Below are 17,857 nucleotides of genomic sequence, written 5' to 3'. Positions count from 1 at the left end.
CCTGATATAAAAACGTAAGATTTTGACAAACACCAAAATGAAGCATTGCGATTTACAATTTTCCAGCTTTGAGTGTGGTATTTTTGTTATAAACATTACAGGCATTGGGCTGTTGAAGTGAATGAATCTGGCTTTCATGTAGTTAAACAAAATATTGCTTTTTATAAAATTAAATCATTGTAATTTGGGGTTCTAAATTACTGCTTACTTTTATTAACAGCATCACAGTATCCACTTCTATGAGAGTAATACAAATGCCTGTGGTTTTCAATGTTACTAACATATTGTAACATCAGTAAAGTGACTTTCAATGACAAAGACTGTTGTGTGTATTTTGTTTGCCTAAGTCCTTATGTTTAGCATTTCCTGTTTTATAGGTCTCTGTAATAATAATAATAATAAAAAAAAATACTGCATGCATGGGGAAAAAAGGTTAATGGCTAGTAGTAGAATACAGATGCTATTTTTCATAGAATACAGATGTTATTTTTCAAATTCCAAGGTTGAAAATGATCCTGTGAGCTTCTCTTAGGGTCCTACTGTTCTCAAGGCAAATCTAAAATTATGGTTCCTTAGACCTGTGTGTCAGGGCAACCTAAAAATAATACCTATGTTCTAAACTACACCCAGTTGTTTCCACAAGGGTCAAGAGCAACCACCCCACTTGATATTGTATAAGCATCCTTCCCAGTATGCCTTGTGGGAAAGAGAAAACCTTAATTCTGAATTACAAATAACTCTTCTCTAAAGCAGGTAAATTGTGTATTCAGATTGCCCACTGAATCTGCTCCTCAAGGGGAAGCAATTTTCAGATGGCCTTTTTTTTAGCTAGATGACAGCAAATACTGTAGTTGCTCCTTAGCAATCACATTTATTCTCTTAGTTTATGTCTAAACATTGAAGATTATTTATCCTATCAGTCCCTGTGAATACCATGGATTTTTGAAACGCTTATGGAGAAAAAAAAGCAATTCTTCCCTGGCTAAGCTAGAATTTGTTCCTGGTTTTCAAGCAATTTGGTTTCCATTTTTCTCTGATTTGTGTTTACCATAAGACCCTGAAGAAAACGCTATTGGTTCACACTGTTGTTCTTGCAGTACTTCACTGCCCAGGAGCTGGCTGGTGCCAAAATAGTAATGCAACCTGAGGAAATAAACTGAGAAAGACTCAGGTTTGTCATTGGTCCTTTTCCTTCATTGCCGCAGACACCTGTGATGCCTCTCATTACAAAAATGGTACACACCCCCACACTCCAAGTATGCAAAATAAGCTAAACGGATTTTCAATCCAAGCTTTCATTTATAGATGCAATTTTACTCCCACATACTATTTCATCAATAATAGTATCAATCAATAAAAAATCAAAATGATACATTGCATAACTTTATACCTGTATAGTAGTGTGGAACTTGTGCAGGGTCTCAGATGATTTAGTAAGTTATCCTTACCTACAACAATATACTCGTTACTGCCTGATGTTTTCTTTCTTTCCTTAGTAGTTTCAGGCCTGTGGTGGGTAGTGACATGGAAAAGCAGAAGCAACAAACAAACAAACAAAAGCCGACCAAAGCAAAAAAGCTTAATAAGTGAAGGAAAAAAAAGAGGCGGGAAAGCCATGCAAAGACAGTCTGTCACTGCCTCTGTCATGGTTTAACACCAGCTGGCAACCAGGCACAGCACAGCCACTTGCTCACTCCCCCCACAGCGGGATGGGCGAGAGAATTGTAAGAGTAGAAGTGAGAAAACTCATGGGTTGAGATAAAGGCAGTTTAGCAAGTGAAGCAAAAGCCGTGCACACAAGCAAAGAAAACCAAGGAATTCATCCACCACTTCCCACGGGCAGGCAGGTGTTCAGCCATCCCCAGGAAAGCCGGGCTCCATCACACGTAACCATTACATGGGAAGACAAGCACCATAATGCCAAACATCCCCCGCTTTGTTCTTCCCCCAGCTTACATATACTCAGCACGATGTCCTATGCTATGAAATATCCCTTTGGCCAGTTTGGGCCGGCTGTCCTGGCTGTGTCCCCTCCAAACTGCTCGTGCCCCTCCAGCCCTCTCGCTGGCTGGGCCTGAGAAACTGAAAAGTCCTTCACTTGGTATAAATATTACCCAGCAACAACAACCATCAGCGTGCTAACATTTTCTCACACCAAATCCAAAAGACAGCACTGCATCAGCTACTAAGAAAATCAACTCTATCCCAGCTGAAACCAGCACAGCTTCCCACCAGCAGACCAATGCCCAACCAGTCCCCAAGCAACAACTCCTTTGGACAGACTTACCCACCCCTACCTGAGGTTTATTGCTGACCATGACATTACGCGGCACGGAATATCCCTTTGGTCCATTTGGGTCAGCTGTCCCTACCATGTTCCCTCCCAGCCTCTTGCCCACCCTCAGCCAACTTGCTGTGGTTGTAGAGTGAGAAACAGAACACCCTGATGCTGTGCAAGCACTGCTCAGCCACAGCTACAACACTGGGGTGTTACCAAGGCTGTTCTAGTCACAAATCTGTAACACAGCAGCCTATGGGCTGCTACAAAGAAAATTACTTTCATCCCAGCCAAACACAGTACAGGACCAAAAGCAGAAATATGCAAAAGTCTAAGAGAAGAGAAAAGCTGTGTGGGTAATGAACATTTTGGTAAAGATGTCTCATTGTCTTTAGGGTAAAATTAACAGTTTAAGGATCAAAATTGTCGTTATGCAAAATGGTCTAATCAAAACCCCACAGGGAAGAACAGCCTTTGCTTCACATTCTTACTTACCTTGTCAGCTGTCAAAATTTTTGAACTGCAGGGAGAACTGATGCTGGCTACTTCACTTCGAGAAACCTTTATGGACTTTGGTCGTTATATTAGAAAAGCTATCTGTAGTATTCCATGTCTGTTTCTCAACTTCATGTGCAACAGGACAATGTTCAGAATTATCAGAATGTGGAAGTATAATCATGTCTATGCCTTTAAAATTAATTTTTGAGGGCAGAAAGAGAACTAGCTTCTGAAATGAAACTAGAAGCACTATCCAAAGGATTCCGAGTTACTTGTTTAGGCGAGACCAGCCAGCTTTGAATTTATAGCCCAGAAACCAGAGGCCTGGATTTTACAGCACTCTTAGCAAGCTGGGGTATAAAATATCTTCAAGCAACACTTCTGCTCTGAGGATTACTTCTGTTTGTCCAATTACATATATGCATATGTATCTATATATACACATACAGGTATCGTTTTGCTTTTATTCCTTCGTACAAAAACTCCTCCCCAAAAGTGCTCTAAGCCACTAATACAAGAAATATACTTCTTTTAACATTCTTCTGGCATTCTTTGCATTTACAAGGCTAGCAAAAGAATATCTACCACTCCTCTGTAGTAGGTAGAAGTAACCAAAATTAATGAAAGTTTCATTAACTCACTTCATTGGAAAAAAAGTCTGAACTACATACAGTTATGCTGCTCCTTCTTCCATACAACATCAATCTTCCTTTCAAAAAAACCCAACCAAAACCAACAACCAAAAAAACCCACCAAACAATACTCCCCTGTTTTTTCCTGAAAAATCTCAGGCAAAATAAGTCTTTGCCTTTCTGTATCTGCTTTTATGTAAATTCTACAGCATTGGTAATTGCTGCTGTGATCTGAAATAGTAATCTGGCAAGAATTTTTTGAAGTGGGTTTTGGCCCTTGTGCATCAGTTGGCATACAGAAGCAAGAAGGCTACTTCTCAGGGTTTAAAGTGGAGAAGACAGAAATAGTAATTTACACATAACTGAAGTGTGGCAGCTTAGTTCATTGTTAAAGGAAAAGTTAAAGTATGAATCGACACAGCGTAGGTTTTGTATGTTTAAAAGCGTTTTATATAGTGACACAAACAGAGCAAGCATGTTACTGGAACAAAAGTCCCCTATACAAAAGCACACTCCTAGAAGAGGTTTTGGTTTATGAGAAGTTCTAACAGGTAGTCTTACACTCTGCATGGTGTCACAGACTTCCATCTTTAAAATAGCTCACTGTCAAAAATATGCAGCCCAAACTTACTGATCTTCTACCAGATCAGCATAAAATGACCATTCCAAAAGCTCTTTCAGTTTGTACATCTGTCTTATGCTGTCAAAGACAAAAGAGCATGTATCATCTTATGTCATATGCATGACACTGTTTAAGATAGAAAAAGTTAAGCTGCACTCCAAAAACTGGTTTTAGTGAATCACAGGAAGAAATTAAACACATTACAGTATCTGCATAGTTTGAATTATACAGAGTGAATTGCAAGTTTATGAAAATAAAAACATCTTTAAGTCACAGGTTGGAAATTAAAAGACAACAGTACACTAGTAGATTATATTCATTGTCAAAACTAAAAAAAATGCAAGTATGTAAAGTGATACCTTCACAAAATATGCCATTTCCAATAAGGAGATACACAATCATTGGAAGATTTGGCAAAGCAAAACACAGATTGGAATGTTAATCATGATCATCCCCGGCTTGCTTCTTTTTGATTTAGATGCTCATAACACACTGTATGAACTGAAAACAGAATAACCACTTATTAGATGCATGGTAAAGAACAAGTGTTCACTTTTTCTCCTAAAATACCCATTGTCACTACCCTTTTCTGTAAACAAATTCTGTCCATGAACAATAAAGCTTTGAAACTAAATATGAGAATTAGCTAAGAGTTATATAAAAGAAAGTATCTCCTTAATAACAACAAAAAACCTCCCAGAAATACTTGAATTTAGTGTTCTCCTTTTCCTGCACAGATACAGCCAGGAAGCCAAGACCTACAAGCCTAACTGAGTGTGACTTGTGTCTGTTCCCACCACACCTCCCCAGCCTTTCCTGGAGAAAATGCCTACCAAGCCTTCAAACAAACAAAATAAAAATGTCGCAGAAAGTGATGCTAGCAAGTGATGTAGCTTCCTAAATCTTCTTGAACCATGCTGGTAAGAAATCCAGACAAAAATGCACAACAACCTTTTACAGAACTCTCTAAAATATGTGAGAACTGAGAACTTTTTGAGACAACACTCAAATCCCAGAACCTTTGTGCTCTCAGTAACACTATAAGCATAGGGAAGAGAGGCACAAACTCAAATCATAACTGTTTGCCTTCAGTTTTAAGTTTTTCTTTGCCCTGTACTTTAACTAAAACCTTAAAGTTCACTTACATCATCATACTGGAAGTTCACAAAACCCTGCTGAGATGTATCCCTTCTTCTAAAACATTCTGCAAAAATGCATTATGAAAACAAAACAGAAACCAGGTAAGAAGAATTACAGTTAATCAATTTTTAAAAAAATGCATAGTATTTTCATAACATTCCCCAAGTCACATGAATGAGAACTCATGCGAACACTGCAATTCGTCCCAAGATTTAATTTCTTGTTCTTAATTTTTATATTTATCATATACAACCCTTTATGTTCTTTTAATAAATACAGTTTCCCAATTTTGGTAACATTACTCTTCTAGTCTCTGGAATAAACCCTGCACTAGTTTTAAGTCCATTTTTCAATGGGGATTTAAAAAATCATAATCTGTAACTGTTACAGTTCTGCTCATAAACTCCATTGAAAGAAACCTATTTTCTGGTATGTAAAAGTTAAAGTTGAACTTGAGATGAGGAATCAGATTTTATTAAATAAAAATATATTATGGCGATGACAGTAACAAGGCTATAAGCTGGCATACCAGTGAGAGCTCTCAGTTTCACACAGCAGGAAATGTAATCATCAAATGTAATCTTTCCGTGAGTGCTGTATCGCCTTGTGATTGCAGTCACTGCCTGTGGGCTCAGTCTAAATCCTATTTGAAAATAAAAAGCCTGTTTTGAAAAGACATGTAAGTTAACAGAATCTAACACATTTTTAATTGGAAATATCATGTGTCAGTTACTGCAGGATGATAACTGGTACTGGGAAATGCTGTAAATCAAGTGTCAGAAGCAAGAACATTTCACAGCTTACCCATATTCATCAAGGCTTTCTCCAGTTCTTGACGATCCACTGTACCACTACTATCGCTGTCAAAACTCATGAAGTGTTGCTTCCAGCCATTGACCACAGCCCAGAGTTCTTTAAACTCATTAAATCCCATTGTGCCAGACATATCCCTCTGATTCCAAAGCTAAGAAAACATTTCTTAACTTAAAAAAGATAAGAAAAGCCCTCTCTTCAATGGAAATTTGTATTATTTTTATCATCTGTAGTTAAAAACTCTCTCTTGAAGGTCCATATTAAGAATTTATTTTTTTTTCCTGGTAGAAAACTAACTAAAGCATCCCACAGTACAGACAGAGATAACACTACTAACTAAAACCAAAGGTCAGAGAACTTGCTCTCCCCACTTCTCAGTGAAACCTGATAAAACTATTTGCTCTTTGTGAATTTAACTTAGTTTACACACTTTTCTTTTGCCTGCCACAATGTAATTTTTACCAGTAAAATACATATCCAAAATAAAAATACTGGCCAAGGGAAAAAGGAAGAGTATCAGTTCTCTCGCACTCTTAAGTGAGTTTGTTCAAGGTGAGAGTTAACAGCCCTTCCAGTTTCATTTCCACTTAAAAAAAAACCCAAAAAACAAAAAACAAAACAGCAAAACTTTTGAACAAGACAATTTAAGTTTTAGCTAAACGAACTCCAAAGATTCCAACCCTGCACAGTATACTTAAGTCTTCCATAGGTCCTACTGCTGAATGCCATATACCATTCCATTAGATATTCAACCTGATTAATTCAGGAAACAGGATTTAGGGGGGCCTTAGACTGTATTCAGGCTGTGTAGTAGAAATGCTTAATTCATTAGGAAGGCCTAGAAAAGTCCAATTTGAAAGGCATAATGGGCGGTCTGCCTAAAATTCTATTCTAGGCTGCCAGACCTGACTCTTCGTACATTCAATGGAGAAAGTCCCCTATGCTTAGAGGGATACCACTTGTAAGATCAGTCACAGAGAGCCTCATTTATTATTATTTCATCCTGTAAAAGGAATAAGAATGGAATTTTGTAGTTCCCCAGTCATAATGATCATAATACTTATTAAGTAAGGGCTGAATAGGAATTACAAAGCATTTCCCAAATTCTGGCACCCTCTCATCTTTGCTTACATAATGCAAAAATCTTTACATTTCATAGTAAAGGATACATCCAGCATTGAGATCATGAGTCTGCAAGTCTCTAAGTTGAAAGCTGTTTAAAAAAAGAGACCATATTAAAAAGATAATTTTTTTCATCTAAATGTAACATTTTTAATTGTTTTATATTATATACTAATAATATTAAATAATTGCTTCCACTGTATACAGCCATACCATATTTTGATCCAAGTAAGAGCTTTTCACCACTACTTGTCAGAAAAACTGACAGCAGACAACCTGGAGGCAATTCAAGTTACATCTAAAATTAATTTGCTCTCATCTCGATCCATAAAGGTTTTGGGTTTCAGTCAAAGTGGTCACTTGTATTTTACCACTTGAGTAAGCCAGTTTTACTCGAAGGAGCTTGATTTTGAAAATTGAGCACTATGTATCCCGACAATGAGTCCTGCCACATAATTTTTTGGTCAATATCAAAGCTCAATTGCAAAACACCTTTTAAAGAATCGGCTGTCCATTACAAAACAAAACACTTCTCCAACTGCACAGCTCAGCAGTGGGGAACTAAGGAGGCTGAGAAGGGAAGTCCCACATGCACAGAACTGAAGACAGAGAATTTACGTTTCAAAGTAAGTCCATATGGAAAGAAAGCCCATTTACCATGCAAATAAAAAAACCCCAAACTTCTGCAGAAGGCACAACTGTAAGTGTTTTCTAGTAGACAGCAGAAGAATTAGTATGCTTTAGGACTGGGTTTTTTTGATGGTTTGTGTTTTTTTTTTTAAATTTAAATCATTAACTTACGTTTATATGCTCCTGCAATCCCTGACTGGGTGAGACATCTCTGTAGCTCATCAGCATCTATTTGTCCATCCTTTCGATAACAGAAGATGTATCAGCTATTGTTTTAATTCCCTCTTCCAGGCTGATTATTCCCAGTACCCACTCCCTTTTCAGTGGCATTAAATTAGTTACCCTTTCAAAAAACAAACCAATTATTTGTCTGCCGTATGACAGAATCTGACTTTTATAACCCGTATCTGTAATGACATTTCTTTAGTTGACATTTTTGCAATATGCATTAGCTTTCCCATCTAACTATGTACTAAAAAATAAACAGGATTGGCAGGTTTGCTCCAAGCTTTACTTAAAAAAAATATATACCCAAACAACAAACCCACATCAAATATTGGTAACATACTTGAGAGCCAGCTGCATAGAAACCAAGGTGCAAAATTTTGAACAGAAAGACAGCTTTCCTTAAAATACTAAATTTTACTTAGTGAGTATTGCAGTCACTCTAGTTCATATGTTTATGTTCTCACTGCTACAGGAGGAAACTTGGAACCAAGATCACACATACTCTCTTCTCAAGACAGCCTTAAGACTACAAATCTAAAAACTCCTGTGCTCTTTTTGAATAGTAAGTTAGCAGAACAAACAAAAGCAGAAAGCAAAGAACTCTGAAAGAAAAAAATAAACAAAACCAACCCAGAAAAGATACCTATCTGCAAGGTTTGGAAAATTACTCACTTCCAACACATCCTGCTCAGGGCCAAATAGAGAAAACAACGGCCAACTCATGGAAAGCAATGAGCTGTCAAAAGAGGAGCTGGAATTCTAGGTCACATAACTCACACACCCAATGTAAAGTTCAGTTCACAAAGAGTTTGAGTGTAATTTAACCTCATTCAAGGATGGAACATTGTATCTGCAGATACAAAAAATGATGTCACTTTTGTAAAGCATTAAATAGTGAAAAGGGACTTGCTTTAGATTTGAAACAAATTTATTTGCCTCAGTGTTTTCCTGATGTTTTTAAATCTAGTAAGTATTTTTTTCTTCTTTGCTGTAAGAACAGACACATGCTACTACATGGCATGGTGGGAATGGCACAGCCAGATAACTTTCAGAAAAAAGGTATCATTATTTATAGGAAAAACTAGTTATATTGAATGACATTTGACAAGGTCTGAAAAAACAGCAACAACATTTTGATTTTATGTGAAATTAATATTCACAGGAAAATAAAAAAAAACCAAGAAAAAATAAAGATTTTAAATAGCCATGCATGTTAAGCAGCAAATCTCTTCAAAGGCCTTTTACTTTCTGAAACAAAGGCAGGATCTGCGTAATTTGAAAATGGGCAGGAATACAGAAAAGCACAATTTGTAATCATGATTAACATCACCAAAAAGATGCCTGGCTTTTTTTTTTTTTTTTTTTTTAAAGTAGAACTCAAAGTGTAGGGGCTTTTCAAACAGACTGAAAAAAAGAAAACTATTACTTCCTACAAAGGCAGACTCAATTAATTGAATAAAGATTTGAAACAATACTTTTTACTTTCTCCTGTAAACAAAGAAAACTAATTCCTCAAATCTAAGACAAGATCTCTGTTGTAAACTACTTCCAAGAAAGCTCAGAGATATCATTACATATTATTTAGGCATAAACCCAACACAGTGAGCAGCAAACCATAACCAAAAACTTTACAAATTCTACAGTACATACTTAGAGAAAACTGTGAGGTGTGGCTTTTCACAGACTTGCATGGACGGCTATAAAAGCAACTGGTAAGTTACCTGTCACATTTCACGGTCTCCTTATAGGGTTTTCACTTCCACACAGCCACTGGTGTCTGAAATTGACTCCTCCAATTCCAAGGATAACATTTCAAAAGCTACCCAGTTTATTTCAATAATGAATGATTTCTATGAATATAAAGTATTTAAGAGTACCAAAGTGCTCTTTAAGCACTAACTTGATCATATCCATTAGCTTTCAGTTTCCCAGCTTTCAGTAACCATGCCTCACTTGAGAAGCCTGGTGATGGTCTACGCCTTGCTAAGGTTCAGCTCCTGTCACCTCTTCTTCACTGCGCTGCATCTCATTTGCTGTTACCACCCTTCCTCTTTACAGCAGGAACTTACTCATTTTTCCAGCACTGGTTCCACTGATGATTCCTGGCACATGTCCAGGTGGCACCTGGATTCAGAGGCATCTCAGCTGGCAGGCAAACTGTCAGCACATTCGGCAGAATTTAGCTTGGGCTCCACCTTAACAGAGAGGCCTGCCTCACTGCACAAGGTCATTCCAGTGTTCTCCTTTACTAAGAAAACACTTGCTCTGCATATTTTCATAAGCAATGTTAAAGAAGTAATATATAGGCTGTAAGATGCATTATTTATTCAAAAGAATAATGTAGAGAACAAAGCCAACCCAACCACAGTCTTAAAACCAGGAAATTAAACATCAGCCAACTGCTGAATTTACGCTTTCCTGTCATGGTTATGTCTACCTATGGATAACAGATCCAGGAGCAGAGATTTTAGATATGCACACCCCCTAGAAGCATGTAATAAATAGCTATACATATGGCCAACAAAGGCAGAACCTCAGCTCAATAAACCTAACTTATTTGCTCCTAAACTTTGCAATATAGTTCAATAACTACTTATTTCTAGTGTACATTCATAATCATACAGAAACAATACGCGACACAAAATTACAGGCAACAACTTAAAAATGCAGTGCATAATGACAGGGAAGAAAAAAGAAAGGCCTAAATCAAAGTTGTAAATGCCATTTCCTCTATAAGAATTATCACTCCATCCTACCGGCAAACCCAGATATTGGCACAACTCAAGACTGCTTTTCCATGTGTGAATGTATTAAGTCTATTAACATCATCCAATGATATCATTAGCATTTCTTGTTCTTAGCCAGGCCATCTCCACAGCCCATGCTTCCCATTGTTTCTGGCTTCTTTCTCCTGAAGGTGACAGCATTCTCCAACCCAGAGCTGAGCCACAGTTCAGTTACAACATTTCCTGTAACTCTATAGTTCCTGTATATACTTAGACAGGAACTGTAGCATGTACATACACACAAATGTGTGTGTATATATATATGTACGCATGTACACACACCCCCACGCACTCTATAGAGAAACTAACAGCGTTATTTGAACAGTATAGTTCCTGTGTATATATAGCTATACAGTATAGCTATACAGCTATATATAGAAGATAGGCTAAGTAAAACCATTCCGTTTTGGTTTTTTGTTTTTAAATCTTGAAACAAGTTTTCCTTACTAAAAGTACTAGGCATTCCTCCTTCCAAAAGGTAATGCAGAAATTATTTCCCAGAAAAAAGATAATAATACAAGAAATAACAACAAATAAATAACAGAAATTTACCTGCCCTGCTACTGCAGCAAAATAACCATATAAAGGATCCTGAGCTTGTCCAGGGAATGCCGGTCCTCCTGGAGCTCCTCCGTACTTCAGAAATCAAGAAGAAAATAAATTTTAAATCAGTGATTCATTTAACTGTTAAGAAACTGCAATATTTGTACTTAAGAATCAACTTGTGTTTCTATATACACACCATGCAAAAGAACGTGAAACCAACCAAAAAGGAACTTCCTTATTAAAAAAAAAAAAAAAAAAAAAAGACACAATCTTGGTATTGATATACTCATTTACTATAAGCAGATCTGTGTAAAACCTTGCAAAGGAGCAATCCACTGAGCTAGATGCAGCATGGTGTATCTCATCAAGGAATTTTCGTCTACTACTTGCAGAAAATGAGGTATGAAAATAACCACTACTAAGGCTCTGCAGATTTTTCTTTCCACTTCAGAAAAGTTGAGCAAGATAGATCTTTAGGGAAAATACTTGGAAGAATATGCATTAAGCATGGTAATTTTTTAAAAAAAATATTAACTGAAAATCATGGAATGACAGAAGTTAATCCTGTCCGACAGAGTTGAAACAGCCACCTGTGTAACGGAGTGTATACCCGACATTAACTGAGAAGAATGCGCCTGCAGGAGGCAGCCGGAGCTGACCAGGTGCACCTTCCCCTTTGAGCCGCTTTGCTCTTCACCTCCCCCCCAGCACACAGAGCTTTACGCCAGGTGTCGGGCACAAGACCTCGCTCGGGGCACGGCGTGGGGAGCCGGCTCGGGCAGCGACACCGCCGGCAGGGGCCCTGCCCACCGGCCGTGTGCCGCCTGCCTCCCCTCTCCCGCGGGCGGGCCGGGCCGGGCCCCCCGGCTCACCGCTTCGCCGCGCAGCCGCCGCTGCCCTCGCCCCGGCGGAACGTGCTCCCGCCTCAGAGCGCCCGGGGGCGAGGGTCGCGCCGCCCCAACTCTGCCGGCCGCTCGGCCGTCGGGCAGGGCCACAGCGGACCGGCGGGGGGGGCGAGGCCGGCGCCCCTCACCGCTGGCGGGACAGCCCGGAGGGCGCCTCAGGGCCCCGGCAGGGCGCGGGGAGCGGGGGGAAGGCAGGGAACGGGCTGCCCCGCACTCGGGGTCGTCGCCCCCGCCTCAGCCAGTCTGCCCCGCCGCCGCGGCGGCCCCGAGCCCAGGCTCAGCGCGGCCGCGCCCCGCCAGCCCCCGCCGCCCGGGCTCAGCCCGCCGCCAGCCCCGCTCACCCCGCCCTGGTAGAAACCGCCGCAGGGCGCCGGCTGCCCAGGAAACGCCATCTTCGGCTGGCGGCTGCCCCCGCCAGGCCGGCCTCGCCCGGGCGCAACCACCCGTCCAGGAAGGGGGGACCGCGACGGGCCGCGGGCTCCGGAAAGGGCTGGAAGCGCTGTCACCCGTGCGGGGCTACCGGCTGCCTCCGGTCACCGGGGCAGCCGGGCAGTGCAAGGCGGTGGCGTCGGCAGCTGACACCCCCTACGCCCCCGATCGTAGTGGTAGGGGCCGACGGCCCGGAGCCGCCTTTTCCGCCCCGCAGTAGCTGGGCGGGGCGGCCCCTTCCCCTGCGTTTTGCGTCGCTGCCGGCGGGGCTGGGGCTGGGTGCGGGAGGTTTGCGCCGCGGGCGGCGGAGGCGGCAGCGTCAGGCGCGGGGTCGGCGGGGAGCAGGGAGCGGGCTCGGGCCGCCCGGCAGGCGGCAGCGGCTGCGGTAACCAACCGCACAGCGCGGGTGCCCCGGGCGAGCGGCGGCGGGCAGCCCGGCGCACCGAACGTGCTCACCGTGAACCGCCCGCCTTGATGTCAAGTTATTTCGAAATCACCCGCGCGTGATGTGCAGAAAGGCCGTAAAGCCCATAAACTCCGCAGCCCGTGCGTGTGTATCGTGTGTCACAGAACGCTTTCTCCTGAGTCTGAGCACCTGCCCCCGATCCCCAGGGGCTGATCCCATCGATCCGCTCTACAGTTTTCTCTTGGCCCTGTGGGTCCAGGTTCTCCTGGGACAGAGGTGAGGGGGGGTGGCCGGGTCCCCCGCAGCGCTGCCCCTGCGGCCGCCCTGGCGCGGGCAGCGGGCCGGAGCCGTTCCCGGAGCCCCTGGAGCAGTTCCCGGAGCAGCTCCCAGCTGTGCTTCAACAGCCTCCTCCAGGCTGGAGAAACCGGTACCGCCCCTGCTTTAATCCTACTGACCCGTCGTTGCTGCCGTACCCTAGGAAGCGACGGCGGCTGAAACGGCCACGGCTTGGTCTGAGCTGTTTATCTGCAAAATACGAGAACTTCCTCGTGTTGGGGGGTATGTAATGAAGTTGCCGGAGGATGAGAAATTATTTCCTAGAGTCTGTATGACTGAAACCAATCTACTGATGGAGAGACCTTGCAGGGTAAATGGTCTACTGTCAGAAATCTGGAAGCGTAACATTTTAACTTTTGTTTGTTAGCATAATTTCCGAAGAACTTTATACATTTGAGTAGGACCTTACTAATTTGATCTCTCTAGTTTATAGTAAACTTTTCATTAAGAGTGAGTCACCCTTCTCAGCTTCTAAGTCGTCCAGTAAACAGCTTTCCTACAATGTCTGTATAGCATATATTTTTATTATTTCAGCACTAATTACACCGATACTGTTAATAATTGCCAGTAACATGAAAACAAGTACTGTGGCGTTCTGTGAAATTTAATATTCTATAGAGTTGCCAAAACCGAGAAAAATCATTATTTAATACCTTCATCACACAGGATAGCATATAAGAAGCCCATCCTTTCAGGGTAGCTGAGAAACAAAGTACTGAATCTGGCTAGCTTTTCAGCTTAAGAAATGCCTATATCACAAGAGTATTTGATTAAGCATCTGTTGATACCAAACTGTGCAGTGGTCAAATACTTTTATTTACCAGACTTAATCATGTGCAGTGTGGGTCACTGGAGATACTGTGCTGAACCTTTTTAGAGTATATGTATTAATGTCTGGGCAAGAGCATTCCCAATTAAAATAGGATCTAGGTACAATGATAATACTAAAAGCTGGAAAGATTAAAAATAAGTGCCAAAATATCAAATAGTATATATGTATTGTCAATAGCTTAAAGATAATAGGAAGGAATTTTTAATGGCTTTAGTGAGAAAAAAATGTAGGATTCAGACCAGCTGGTAGATAAAGATACTAAAACTGTACAACAGTAGCTGTATAGAAAAGGTAGATGTGTTTTATAAGTTTTGGGTTTTTTGTACTTGAACTCAGCATAAATACCTAGCCATCCTGCATTTGCAGGGCTTCTACTGAGACTTCTGGTAATGAACACTGCACTCAGTAGTTTATATTTGGAAGATCATTTAAATTCAACCACACATAAGCAGAAGTGCTTGGCGACAGTTGTAACAAAGTGATGTATTTTACCCTGTGATGGGTAGGCATTTTGTTGGCACTGGTGCATTTGTTTATTTGGTATTCATCCAAGGATAAGGAAGGCTGCAAAGGAATGCTGTTTGAGATTGTGCACATCTGCCTTTTGAAGGGCTACTGAGCTATGGGTGACCTTTAAAGTTACAATAAGATGATCACATTAGAAATACACCAGTCAAAAATCTGTATGGAGTAAATAGCTATTATTTTGCGGGTCTCAACGAATATGTAATCCCTTTAGTGGGAAGACTGAAGTCGAGCAACACAGAATACTAGTACTATTGCCTTTTGTTGTTGTTGTTTGTTTGTTTGTTTTGTGAGATAATTCAGTATATTTTCCTAAGACAAGACCTAAGTAAAATAATTTTGTTTAGGAAATGAGACTTATGTGTGCAGTTTACATTCCATAACTTTGCTGCATTCTTTGCAATAGGATGTTAAGAAAGAATTCAAAACAGCCACAGTAATAGCATTACTGCCTTAACATCTGATCACAAGTCACATTCGTTGTATGTACCATGCTTTCTCACAGTGGAAAAAAAGGCTAGCATAAACCCACTGCAAATCACACGAACACCTGCCCTGCTAAGTCTGGGTACATTTAACCCTGACATGAGCTCACATATGATGTGGGAATTCAGCTGCCCTGAACTGAAAGCCTTGAGTCACCCTGTGCTGCCAGTTATGTTCCCATCTGGCGTAGTGGTGGGGAGATCAGTGGTGGCGTGCTGAGGCCTCAAGCTTTCCTGGCAAGCCAGGTGTGGAATTTGTCCTTTTCAGAACTGCAATAAAAGAAGCTAGGGGCGGAGACGGGGAAATTAAGGTGTAAAGTTCAAATCTCCTGAGGTGTTTACTTAGCACATCTGAGGGGATAGAAAACTTGAGAATAAGTGTATTACTTAAGGAGAGACAAAAAATAATCTCCTTACCATTTTAATTGTCATAACTTGGGAAGAGGCGTAAATTAAAACAGTGGAAAGGTAAAAATAGTACAGACCAGAGGTCTTTATTATAGTGCCTCGGTGCCTGGGAATGGGTGGTGCTCCACTGTTCTGCTGCCTTTTCTTTGACATCACCCTTTCTTTTTCTATTTACTGCATGTTATTTATGCTCAGTTCTGCAGCCAATTACTTTCTACAAGGATTTTCTGTAATACCCAAGTTTTATGTTGGAACCATCAAATAAATGTACTTGCAAGGATGCGGGACAGGGGGAAGGCATTTCTGTCACTTTATATGTAAAGAGAGGATGGAGATTAAAATTTTCGATAAATTTTGATTGTCCGGTTTGAGCTACCTCAATTTTCTGCAATCCTATATGACTTCTAGACTTACTTTTTGCTCCCAGCTCCAATCTCTTTAACAGATGGTTCAGTGGTGACTGACTTCCTTACTCTGTACTCCTTCCCTTCTTTGTTTGGTCTGTGTTCAGCACGGTGGGAATTCATCACTCACTGGGCATCAGCAAGAGTATCACTGAACGCCTAAACCAAGATAACTTTAATTGTGGATGGTGCAGCTAGTGAGGTTTTGATACTGAGATTTTTGAGGTTAACAATCATACTTATTCCATGCAGTACAATAACAAAATTTACCACATCTTTTTCATTATAAATACAGCAAGTCGTGCGTACCCCAGGCATGAGTTCTCTACAGAACTAAAGCTAAAATGCAGGTTTTCTGTAACAACATTAGTTTCTAAGACCTGGCAGGTTGCAGTTGAATGGTTCCCAAGATGGTCTTTAACTGAAGTTATAATTACAGTATAAACATATCTGAAGGTAACAGTGATACACACCTGTGATGTGGGGAAGACATTTACAAATCTCGTTTCTTTGCTTATCACTTTACAACTGAGCTTTATTTCTTTACCATGTACCTTATTTCAAAACCTTCAGGACTGAAAATTTGGATAATTTAAAACAGATTGCTGAAAGCTAGAGCAAGTCATGCAATCTCCTGTAATCTTTTGGTTGAATAACATGGGGTCAGGATCCACATCTGCTGTTTTCACCAGACAGAAGCCAGATTATGAAAATGAACTGTGTATAAATGATTGCAGCACAGAAGCTCAGCAATAAGGCGTCTGATTCCCTCTGTACAGCACTTCTTGCAATCATATGTGTCAGCATATATGTTCTGATATAAGTCAGAATATATATTATGCTACTTTACCTTCTGACAGGGTAGGACTCAGCTGTACTGGCTGGAAGATAAGCATTAGTTTGTAAAACTCCCGGGTGCAGGTGGAAAGAGCTGTGAAGCCTGATCCTTCTGAAGCAGTGTTGCACTTGTCTAGCTACAGGAGGGTATGCCTGGTTCCCCTCCTATTTTCTGGATGATTACACTGAAAACCTATGGATAGCTAATGAAAAAATGGACAAATAGTCCAGGAGGCCAAGCCTGAAATGCATATTCTGTGGGCTAAAGAAAAAGGTCCTACTTCTTTGTTCTCTTGGTTAGACTTTCATTTGCACAGTGGCTTTGCTGTAATACATGAGCTGAAGCATGTTGTCTTAAAAAATTCCTTTGAGCTAGGAACTTAAAGGAGAGCTTGTTCTTAGGTAGCCTAAAACTCATTTCTTCTACTTTGTGAGTGAACCCCCTAAGCATTAGGGGTTGGTTATGCAAGAAAAAAAAAAAAAAAAAAAAAAAAGGCATTGTGTTGTTCCCTGCACCATGTTTTGTAGTGAGCCCAGTTTGGCCAAGTGATCCAGTTGGAGGATTTAGGAATTATGCTCAGCTTGAGTACCAAAATGGTGGTAGGTGGGAAATAAGCTCAGAGGTGGTTAGTCAGCCATGGGGCTATGCTTCTGGGCAGAAAACCAACATGTAGAGTGTAGAAATGATGTTTCAGGTGTCTAAATTCTGTGATTGTCACCCATTAGGTGCCTGATGTCCATTTGGGCTCTCATTCTTACCTCCTAGGTTTCTTGGGAATCTAGGCAGATAGCTTTTATTCTCTCCACGTCTAATGCTTGAACTGAGCCAACACCATTGCAGTGCTGCCAGAATTCATCTTCGTTTGCTGATCTGTAATTTCCATAATCAATGAGACTGGCAGAATTACAGGGAAATGTCTTGGGCTGGTTTGCATGTGACCCACAGAAGTGGCATGTAAATAAATGACTCCAAGAAAATAAAGTTTATTTTTTAT

At 40.9% G+C, this 17,857-nt stretch overlaps 1 protein-coding gene and 1 long non-coding RNA gene across 3 annotated transcripts; one reads left to right on the top strand and one right to left on the bottom strand.

Annotated features, from left to right (window-relative positions):
* Positions 1-3,835: 3,835 nt before the first annotated feature.
* On the bottom strand, positions 3,836-12,841 carry SRI (sorcin). Of its 2 annotated transcripts, XM_055804258.1 has the most exons (8): positions 12,542-12,841; positions 11,302-11,385; positions 7,907-7,976; positions 7,153-7,196; positions 5,975-6,122; positions 5,700-5,813; positions 5,176-5,234; positions 3,836-4,531 (listed from the first exon to the last, which is right to left on the bottom strand). In XM_055804258.1, exons 1-8 carry the CDS (start codon positions 12,590-12,592, stop codon positions 4,505-4,507), a joined length of 597 nt encoding a protein of 198 aa, XP_055660233.1. In that variant the 5' UTR covers positions 12,593-12,841; the 3' UTR covers positions 3,836-4,504. The 2 variants fall into 2 exon arrangements, with proteins under 2 accessions (XP_055660233.1, XP_055660234.1); XM_055804259.1 differs by lacking the exons at positions 7,907-7,976; positions 12,542-12,841.
* Positions 8,860-9,328, top strand: LOC129784480 (uncharacterized). The gene is made up of 2 exons (XR_008747234.1): positions 8,860-8,985; positions 9,023-9,328. It is a non-coding gene; the product is annotated as an uncharacterized LOC129784480 (long non-coding RNA).
* Positions 12,842-17,857: the final 5,016 nt, after the last annotated feature.

This window comes from Falco peregrinus, chromosome 5, assembly GCF_023634155.1.
Source record: "Falco peregrinus isolate bFalPer1 chromosome 5, bFalPer1.pri, whole genome shotgun sequence".
NCBI classification, from domain to species: Eukaryota; Metazoa; Chordata; class Aves; order Falconiformes; family Falconidae; genus Falco; species Falco peregrinus.
The sequence above is the reverse complement of the archived record's forward strand: the minus strand, read 5'-3'. Positions and strand labels throughout refer to the sequence as shown.